The sequence below is a fragment of the Dermacentor albipictus genome, chromosome 1, assembly GCF_038994185.2.
Source record: "Dermacentor albipictus isolate Rhodes 1998 colony chromosome 1, USDA_Dalb.pri_finalv2, whole genome shotgun sequence".
Taxonomy (NCBI): Eukaryota; Metazoa; Arthropoda; class Arachnida; order Ixodida; family Ixodidae; genus Dermacentor; species Dermacentor albipictus.
The window spans coordinates 461418602-461429489 of record NC_091821.1 but is presented as its reverse complement, the minus strand read 5'-3'; the positions used below and the strand labels follow the sequence as shown (position 1 = coordinate 461429489).

The 10888-nt window shown below is 47.0% G+C and overlaps 1 protein-coding gene across 1 annotated transcript; it reads right to left on the bottom strand.

Moving 5' to 3' along the window:
* Positions 1-5789: 5789 nt before the first annotated feature.
* LOC135902824 (uncharacterized) lies at positions 5790-10505 on the bottom strand. The gene is made up of 2 exons (XM_065433090.2): positions 9076-10505; positions 5790-6053 (listed from the first exon to the last, which is right to left on the bottom strand). The coding sequence occupies exon 1, from the start codon at positions 10494-10496 to the stop codon at positions 9279-9281; it is 1218 nt and encodes a 405-aa protein (XP_065289162.1). The 5' UTR covers positions 10497-10505; the 3' UTR covers positions 5790-6053; positions 9076-9278.
* Positions 10506-10888: the final 383 nt, after the last annotated feature.

Here is a 10888-nt window from a genome sequence, read left to right as displayed (position 1 = left end):
AAGCCAGACAAGTCACCGCAGGACAGCCGCCTACCACAGGTTGACGAATAGCTTTACAGAGTGCCTGAATAAGACCCTCGCCGACATGTTATCTATGCACGTCGACATCGAACACAAGACCTGGCACGCGTGCCTTCCATATGTAACCCTCTCCTATAACATGGCGATGCAACAAACAACGCAGATCACGCCGTTCAAGCTGGTTTACAGAAGGAACCCGACGACGACTCTCGACGCCATGCTGCCACACGTTACCGATGAAAAGAATCTCGATGTCGCTGCCTATCTGCAGAGGCCGAAGACGCACAACAACTGGCCCACCTGTGCATCAAATTCAAGAAAAGGACGAACAGCCGACACTACAATATTCGATGACGCTACATAGAATACCGTGCTTGGGCTTGGACCTCGATACGCCGATGAGGATTTAGTGTGAAACTTTTCCGACGCTATTTCGGGCCCCACGAGATTATTCGACGTGTTGGCGCACTGGACTGTGAGGTCGTGCCAGACAGCATTTCGCAATCACAGCCGCGCTGCGCATGACGTGGATATCCACCATATCCTTGGCACTGGTGTGAAGACCGAGAGGCTGAGTACTCTAGAGCCACCGTAGTCACAATATTCGTAATGCAATGGACATTGGCCCAAAGCTGGCATTAATAATGGCAACGACATGGCTCAGCACTGGTACTACGCCAGCAACACAATGGCTGCTGCATTGGCACAATATTAGTCCAATATTGGCTTTAACCATGGCTCAGCATTGTATTGGGTTGCACTTTGCTAATATGCCAGCGTTGGTTGATGATTGATACAAATTTCTGTCAGAATTGAGCCGTGCTTGGATCATTGATAGTGTGCTACCTGGGTATTCGTAAGCTTTGGAATCATCCATAAAAGTTGCAAGTGTCGGCAGGCCATCTGCATTGTAATGTTCTGTGTGAATGAGCACGTCCAGCACATTGTCTTGAGCACTTTGACGCTGCCGAAGCCCAGTCATGCACGACGGTAATTTCCGACCGAGTTTGAACCCAGCTGCCTGGCCGAGACACCACCTCCATCTGCCCATACCACCAAGCCACCTGCGTCCCTTCTACATGCCAGAGCTGCACTCTGGTCATTGGCTCATCGGTCAAATACATCGACATTATGTGAGCCCAACGACACTTTCGCCGCCTTGTCTGCGACCCACCGCATCGCGCTGTTGAGTGCACGCTCACGCTCATAATCGGCCGCTAACTCGAATGCCATGGCTACTGTTATAATCCTTACTGTATTTTGTTTCTGGTTGAGTTTCTCATTGAGTGGTTACTTTATGTGATTGTTTTCATTTTCGTTTCTTCCATTAAATGTGTCGCCTGCGTTTTCGAAGAAACGGCTTTGTCCTCAATTGAGTTCTCGGAGGCTCCGCCTCAGGGACCGATCTGCAACAATTAAAGAAAAGCACCTGCATCGGAGTCCTCACCAGCCTTCGTTCCGCTCTTCTACGAGCAACGCACAGAAGGCTCAGATGGTCGGGCCTTAAGTCCGGAGCGGGAAAGTGGTCGGGTAGCCTCAGCTCAGTTATTGCTAATATCTTGCTGCGTAGCATATCCGCGAACAGGTCTCTAGAAAATTCGCTTAGACCGCCCTGTACGGATCCCACTGCGACAAAGCACAGGATGTTCGACGGGTTGTTCGAAATCCTGCAATGCTGACGAAGACAGGAAAATGGTCGCTGCCCATTATATCATTACTCGTCATTGATGATGCAAGAATGAATAGCTTCCTGAGCTATTGTGAACCTGATGTCGCCGCTTTTATCCTATAGGAGTAGTTTGCACTGATGGAAATAAAATAGACAAATAAGTTCACTCGGAAATTGTAATGCTCCGAAACACCTATTTAACACCAAACTTCTAAGCAAACCAGCGAAACTCCCAGATGTGGATATCGCGTCCAGGAGATATTAGAAGCATAAAATAAAAGGCTACCACTTCAAGTAATTTCAAATATTTGACATAGAAGGGGTCTCGTTCTCTTTCTTGTGAGTGGCAGAAGAAGGCGACAGGCTTTTCATGTGGTTGTGTGTGGGCATCCCGGCACTCATATTACACATCTGCAAGCGTTCTTCTTTCTTCAAATTGATGACCGATGCGTTCGCCGAACTTTATTCCTGGCGCATGCTTTCAACTACGAGATGTTATCAGAGTTTATCCTAGCGCTCATTCTGCATAGCGCAAGCCGAAGGCGCTTTTGAATTATTTTTACATGACACCAGCCTTAACTAGCAATTTACTCCATGTGTGTATCCCGTCTTTGGCTTGGTTTTCCTTCAGTGACAGCGTCTGACCGTAATGGGGGATTGGCTAACAGCTGGATGTATTTTGAAAGTACGTTTCTTTTTTACCAAAAGAACAGCAATATTGGGAAAGAACAAAAATAGATGAAAGTAACATACAGTGCTAGCAATTTATCAAAAGCATTGCTTTGAAAGAAAGCAATGTTCCTGCCCGTCTGATGTAACATCTCTGACAGTGACTAAGGGAGGTGCCTTACGTGTTACGTGTTACGTAACGCTTACGCTTACGTGTTACGTAAGCCCTGCTTCTAAGATGTTTCTTTTTAACTATCACAACAGCGACACAACTGAAAAACAGGAAAAAAAGTCGTTCATCTCATCGTCTCCACAGAATGGCCGCGTGACGGAGAGTGTGTTGCCAATTCACTACTCCTTCTTCCTTTCTTCTTCCTCTGATGATTGAGCGTGTGGCGCTTATTTATTACTACTTTTACTCTTTATAACAAGGCCTGTCTGAAAGGTATTTGGCCATATCGCCGCAAGAATAGTAGCGTCGCCTTGTTTTTCTTCGTCCTAATCCCCTTCAAGGTCGCTCCCTCCTGCTTTCACACCCGCGTCCGACGCTCTTACCGCTTCTGGAAACAGTCCTGAAAATCTCTCCTTGGGTAGCGCTGCTAGTGCAGCCGTCACGTTGCACTTAATGTCCTAGCGGGTCCTAAAGTGCGTGCCTTTCAGTTGCCCTTCAACTTTTGTGAACAGCCAGAAGTCGCGCGGGCTTATGGCCGGAGGCAAGGGAGCTTGACGAACCACTGAAGTACTTCTCCGCGCCAGAAAAGACGGAATCATTTCAGCCACACCAGCAGGGGCGTTATCCTAGCCCAGTTGCGAGCTCTTCGACTTTCTCGTTCAATACCCTTGCCAAAATTTTGCTGGCCAGCATTGCGTACTGACATTGTCTTAAAAAGGTAGTCATGGATTCTTTATAGCTGTCTGATACGGAGCAATTTCTCTCACAGTAAGCCAGCTATCTCCTGATCCTGTTTCGCCCTTCACAAAGAATTGCATCAATGTCGCTTGTAGAATGCCCCCCATAGCGTGGCTGACTTTGCACAGATGTGCGACCTTCTTTGAAGCCGGTTGTATCCCAATTCATTCTTCTTCACGACCATACCATAATCTGCAAACCCTGTTTCGATCTTCTGAATTGATTCTGCTTGGCTGTCCCCAAGCTTTGCACGTTCTATGCCATCCTCGTGTTTTGCGATAGAATGTACACCTGCCAAACCGAGCGTTCCATGAAATACAGCTTAGGGGAGCATGCGCAAAAAGTAAGCAAGAAAAGGACAAGAGCGCACATACGGTTCTCAACATTACTGCGTGTGGTTTCGAGGTGTTGCGTACTCCTGGAAAGCGTATCGTGCTGCTGCCGAGAAGTAGCGGCACCTGCCTACCAAAGCTCGACCGACGTTACTTATTGGGTAGCGTGGCGTTGTCCGCGGGCTGCAGGCATCCGGTAGACCATGGCAACCAAGCAAGGGCGAGACGATTTGTAGTAAGAAACTTGCACGGTTTATTCGAAGGTAGATGAAAGAAAATGAGAAGAGCGTGAAGTGATCAAAAGTACATTTCGGAGCCCCTTAAATAGGATATCTACAATCGTGGGCGGGACTTTGCTTCCGTCGACGTCACGTGACCGGCACATAAAGAGGGCCCCTCCTCCTCTGGTTATACCGAGCCTGCTGAAAGGAAGAAATCGTCCTTCCTCCTGGAATTGTAGACGCCTGTTCGCCTCTTCGGCGCGTTGCGGGTTCGTGGAAGTTCTCCTCTAGGTCCGATTCGAGAAAAAGGTATCCCTAACCTCGCACACCCATGCACACATACACAAACAAGAGAGGCCTGTACAATGCGGGGCTTCCGGCAGACAGGCAGACACTCGAAACGGTCATGGCGAATCAGAAAGTCACGCTTCATTTTGATGAGGCCTGGTGGAAGAAGGTCGGGTGAGAGAAAGTTCTTTCTGCACATGGATCGGGATGCCAACAATAGCAGGCGAAGTCACGCCTCATTTCGACGAGGCAGGGTGAGATGGTCGGTTGAAATTCCTTTAAAGACGTGGTGTCAGACGCCAACCCTAATAGCATCTCTGGCGGGGAGGAATACTCCGACGTGAAGGGGCCAGCAGCCGCTGTATGAGGGATCGGCGTTTCGGTAGTAGAATTCCCCTTAGAGGTGACGAACCCTTAGTTCGTAGCAGGTAGATTCCTGGAAGTGGTCATCAGTCCTCGTGGCGCTCTTGTGACTTTCCTTCCTGGTCCGATCCGGTGAAATTGGTCTTGCAAGCAGGTCTCGCAACTTTTCGTCTCCTGCGTGGGCAAGCAATCACCCCAGAACAGTGCCGGACCCACAACCACAAAGCAGCGAGCACAAGGCCACCCTCCCCCAAGACACACCCGGCTTTGAAGAAAAGAAAACCCGCTGCACCTTTCCCATTCCTTACGCGCGTCCTCGGCCCCCTGAACACTAAAAACAGCCATTTCTCGAAAGCGTTAAGACGTGGTTAATAAAATGAGGTGACAATCGACTACACTTCAGAAAAACGTATGAACGAACGTAAAAATGCCGCGGAAACCTGGCTGACCATGAGACTCTCGTTACTCTAGGGGCAACGACTCAAACCATCGGCATTGCCGTTCTTAGCTTACCCTTTTTGTAGCGACACCTGCCTATCAAAGCTCGACCGACGTTACTTATTCGGTAGCGTGGCGTTGTCAGTGGGCTGCAGGCATCCGGTAGACCATGGCGACCAAGTAAGGGCGATATGATTTCTAGTGCGAAACTTGCACGCTTTGTTCAAAGGTAGATGAAAGAAAATGAGAAGAGCACGAAGTGATTAAAAGTACATATCGGAGCCCCTTAAATAGGCTCTCTACAATCGTGGGCGGGATCGTGCTTCCGTCGACGTCCCGTGACCGGCACAGAAAGAGGGCCTCTCCTCCTGTAGTTATACCGGGCCTGCTGAAAGGAAGAAGTCGTCCCGCCTCCTGGAATTCTAGACGCCTGTCCACCCCTTCAGGGCGTTGCGGGTTCGTGGAAGTTCTCCTCTAGGTCCAATTCGAGAAAGGGGTCTCTCTAAACTCGTACACCCACCCAGTTGAAAAACACAACAGGAAATTTTGACAGTCTGTCGTATTTTGGGACGCTGTTTCTGTAGTTCTGTTGTCTGTAGTTCTGTTGCCTGTAGTTCTGTTGCCTGTAGTTCTGTTGTCTGTAGTGTGACGTCCTGTAGTAGAAAGCTCTGTAGTTCATGATCAACATTTAATTAAAAATTGACAGAGACCTCCTTAAGGCTATGTAAATTTGTTAGTACAAAAAAATATAAAAGTGAAAAAAAAAATAAAAAAAAACGTCCGCGGCAAGGATTTGAACTTGCGACCACACGATTCCGAGCCCGACATCTTACCACTTCACCACCGCTGACATTTTTTTTTTCTTTATTGCATGGGATTATCGTTACTGTCAAACCGCTACAGTTACATCACATATGATCATACAAGAGAAATAAATTCACAGAAAGTATACAGTCCAATGACAGTTCAAAATTCTGGCAAACAAACACAAGCGTCCAGGTGTGAAATCCATTCAGGGACGGGATCATATGTAAGCACCACACTCCGGACTTGAGCAGTCTCTTCACGGAAGATAGACCTTGTCGAGCGAGGTGGCTCGGCATGTCTGTCGATCATTCGACTTCTCCATAATGAATAAAGTCCTAATAACATAAACAAATCATATGGTGTATTACTGGCTGTCTTTTTGAAAGGAAGGAACCGGATACCATAACATGTGAGAGGAAAGCCTTTTTTGATAGTTCTTTGTAAAATGTCCCAAAAAAGAAATGCGTCACGACAAAGTATAAAGCAATGTTCTATTGTTTCGGGTTGATTGCAAAGCCTACAATTTGTATTCCAGGGTACATAGAGTCCTTTTTCCTGAAGCCACGTTTTAACTGGCAGTGTGGAGGTGTGCAGCTTAAAGAAAAACGTTTTTGCTGCTGGCGCAATGCACATTCTACGGACACGGCAAAGAACATCTTGACCAAATAGAGACAGATACGGCTTTCGGTACAGCGGTTCAGGGGAAAGGTTATCTATAAGTGCTGCATTTAGCGACGTGCGATTAACGGTAAACAAATATTCAAGGTTGAATCTGGCTTTTAAGAAAGAAATAGTGTCGACAAGTTCCTTTAAGAAGCCCCATAACGGTAGTTCTTGAGCAACGTTTGTCGTGACAAAAAGAAAAGGGAGGTGTGACGCAAGACGTGCTCGATTAACTGCGAGAAGGAATGGATGACGGACATTTTTAAGGTAAAATAAGCGCATGACCAATTGTCGCACAAACAAATGCACAAGACCCAGGCCTCCCTTTTCAAGCGGGTGAAAAAGGTTGTCCCTTCTCATGGCTTCCCATGATGAATGCCAAATAAAACATGCAAATATTCTATGAAATGCCTGGACATGGACACGTGAGCAGTGCAAGACCTGCAGAACATAAAGAAGCTTAGAAGCGAGAAATGTATTGCATGCCTTAGCTCTCGCAAAAATGGAGAGATCACGTCCTTGCCAGGTTGTCACCTTTCTACGGATAGTGGTTATCGTGGACGCCCAATGAGGTCCACTATTACGGAAGTTATCGAGAGGTACTCCAAGATATCGCAACGGAGACTGATTCCAATGAATATTCGCGAATACAGAGGGAGTGAGCGCCCACATGCCTAGCCAAAAGCCTCTACTTTTGTCAAAATTTACAGTAGCTCCTGCAGTCTCACAGAAACGCAGGGTAGCGTTTATTGCCTTGGTAATGCTTGGCTTATCGACGCAAAAGAAGGCAATGTCATCTGCATAAGCTAGCACTTTAATTTCCTCATCGGCATACATATATCCTTTAATGCTCGAGTCACAAAGCACGCTTAAGCAAAGTGGTTCTAAGTATATGGCGAAGAGTAACGGCGAGAGCGGACAACCTTGACGAACGGATGACTGTAGTTGTATTATATCTGAGAGGGTACGATTCACAATTAACTTTGTAGTGCAGTGTTTATAACAAAGTGTTATACCATTGTATAATACATCCCCTAACTGAAGATGTCGCAGTAGTTGGAATAAAAATTCGTGTTGAACCTTATCAAAGGCTTTGGCGAGGTCAATCTGGAGAAGAGCTACTTGATCCGTACTACCCCCAAGGCACTCAAGAACTGAACGTGCGATATGAACATTTGTCTGTATAGAGCGGCCTCGAATTCCGCATGTTTGATGATCACCTACTAATTTAGTAATGACTGTCTGCAATCTATTTGTCAGTATTTTTGCAAATATTTTGTAATCCACGTAACATAATGATATCGGCCTATAACCGTTTACTCTCTTTATTGTTTCATCATCAGTGCTTTTTGGTATTAAGGTTGTGTGGCCCTGATAGAAAGATGGAGGAAGCTCACCATATTGATAGGCTTCCTCGAAAAGTTGCTGCAAAAAAGGACACAGGAATTCTTGAAATTTTATATAAAATTCAGCACTAAGGCCATCAGGACCAGGCGTCTTGTTCCTCTGCAGCGTTTCAACGGCAAAATTAATTTCTTCTCGAGTTATTGGCCCATCAACGCTGAGTCGATCATCTTCTTCTAAGTGTGGCATAAGCGAAATAAACTGATCAGCGTTTTCTTCGTATCCATTCTGAGGCTTAACTGCAGCGAAAAGATCTTTATAGTGAGCTTCAAATAGGCTTATTATTTGGGGCGTGTCTGTGTATATAGACCCACCAGACTCAATTTCTAATATTTGCTTAGAAAGCGCGTATCGCTTCTCATCACCGAGAGCCCTTTTTGTGGGCTGTTCCTCTGTGAAGCGAGTTGTGCGTGAACGAAGCATTGCTCCATTGTACACTTCCGTCTCATATTTCTGTACTTGTGCGCGAACTATGTTTATTTCATCGCTATACAACCCTGGTTCCTGGCTTTCGAAAGCGTGCAGCTTGTGAAGTAGATCATGAAGGTAATGCTTTTCAGCTTTTTTTCTTTGAGACAGCTCACATGAAATGGCAATCGCCTCATTTTTTACTCTATTTTTGAACATTTCCCATCGAGCAAACAAAGGAAGCTGTTGACATTGTGTTATTTCTAGCCATAATTCTTTCACTTTGTTTACAAAACAAAGTTGTGTATTAAGTTTCCACAGTTCCCAGTTTGGAGCAAACCTGCGGAATTTTCGGGGACCCCATGAAACAGCTACTAAACAGTGGTCTGTGAAAAATACAGGCTTCACGGCGTAGTTGTGAATGTTAGACCAGAGACTCGTCGAAACATACACACGATCAAGTCGAGCATGGGAGACGCCTTGAAAGTGCGTGAACCGCACCCAAGATGGGGTGTAGGCGCCCACGTCTATTAGATTGTGATCTTCCGTTAACTGATGCAGGGAAGCAGCACTTGCATCATAACGATTAGTTAGGTATGAGTGGTCTCTGGAATGACAAACACAGTTGAAGTCTCCCAACAGTACCAAATCTCTGTCAGTATCTAGGAGCGGAGCAAGTGAGAGGAAGAAAGCCTTCCTCTCACTCACTTTTGAGGGAGCATAAACGCAAATGAATCGCCAATTACGGGAATGAAAAGAGAGGTCACAGCATATAAGGCGGCCTTCCCCATCAACACGCAGCGACAATGAAGAATGATTTAACTGCTTTCTGACTAACAAAAAGCATCCAGCGGAAGCACCACATGCTTGGCTAATACACACCTCGTAATCAGGTTGAAAAGTTTGCAGCGCAAGGTTGACATCACCAGCAGACGATATCTTTGTCTCTTGCACTGCACCAACATCAACTTCATGCTGCCTAAGCACGTGTAGTAACTGCCGCTGACGCCTTATATTCCTCAGCCCACGTACGTTGAGTGTCGCTACACATAAAGGGAGGGTGAAGGCGGTAGCCATTTGGTCACCTAAAGCTTTTGTATTTCATTGCCCTTGGCCACAGGTAAATCTGTGGTCTTGCTCCCTTTGGGCTTCTTTGTGCCACTCTCCTGACTACGCTGATATAACCGGTGGGGCACATTATCACCAGGAGAGGGAGTTTGCTGAGCACTAGGAGACACTTTCTCGGGCGCCGGTAGTGCACATTCTGTTGCTTCGTCATTGCATGGTGCCGGACGTTTCCTGGCCTTGCTGATGTCCATCGCCTCTTCCTCTTCTTCCTTGTCATCAGGGGGCTTTTCCATAAGGCTTGCTAGGCCAGGTGGGCAAACTGAGTCATCCTCGCCGGAAGCTTCGCTAGTCTTACTTGAGCTGTTATGACTGGTTGGCATTGGCTTCAAGGTCTCCTGGTCCTCGTCCCTAATGCCACCTGTAGTCTCTCCGGTGGCATCTACTACCTCTGTAGAATCCATGAGGTGGTCCAGTTGTGGCTCGTCTGCGCTATATTGCCCAGAACGAAGCTTATTGGCGTAGGTGGACACGCAGGCGTCCGCTGAGTGACCAAATCGATGGCACTGTAAGCATCTCGGTGTTCTGCATTGTCGTCGAACGTGTCCCACGCGCTTGCAACGAAGGCACAGAGGAGGCCTACCGGGGATAAGTACGAGGCACTGGTGTCCATAAATGGACATAATGTGCGGTATCGAGGTTACGGTGATAGTGTCCTTGAGCACCAAGGAAACCTCCCGGTTTGTTGTCACCCACTGTTCCATGCCAGTGCATCTCCATGCTTCTCTCTCCACCGACTTCACCTGACCATAGGCCTGGAACGCTTCCTCAACGCGTCGTGGTTCAAGGTGAGGTGGAAGCCATAGTAATTTAAGCTTGATGTTTTTAGTCTCCGGATCTATCACCATGCACTTCAGCCCTTTGACACGGAGCTCACCAAAGGCGACGAGGGTCTGTTTTGCCGCACTACTAGCGCAAGTAACCATCCATACATGGCTCATTTGATACTGTCCGACACCTACAATATCTGAAGTATTCACTACCTCAAGCAGAGCGTCTCGGAAGTCGGGAGCACGGTATGGTCTGCCACTCAAGTCCGCATGAAGGAAAACAGAATTCAAAACATCGTTACCGGTTGGTAGACGCGGGAGGACAACTTTGTAGCTTGCATCTTCATTCAAAAACGGGGTCGACGATCCTCGGCCTGGGGCCGATACGCTGTTTCCAGCAGAGAGCATTTTAGAGCACAGCCGTTCCACCACCGCTGACATGTCCTTCGAGAGTAAATTTTTGGCCATGTGAACACTACGATGTGCTCATGCGCTGATGTTTACATTTGCGTTTTAAGGGTCAAGATGCGCTATCACTCCACCGCGTCAAGTGCCGCATCTCTAGAAGACAAAGAGTGTTCTTACCATCGAAAGGTACATCGTGGAGTGCTAGAACATCGATTTTGATGTACGATATCCATATTAAATGAGAAATTCAGAAATAGGCAACGGTGACTGTTAGGGTTGTTTCTGCTAATTTCGACAGTTGTCGCTCTTTCTTTACACTTTCGAGCGCGCATATAATTCGTGTGTTCAATGCAAAATAGCTACATAAACATTCGTGGATGAGTGTTCTTTCT

What these genes read in the sequence shown, in the direction of transcription:
- LOC135902824 (XM_065433090.2), bottom strand. Translation starts at nt 10,496, where the DNA reads ATGCTCTCTGCTGGAAACAGCGTATCGGCCCCAGGCCGAGGATCGTCG.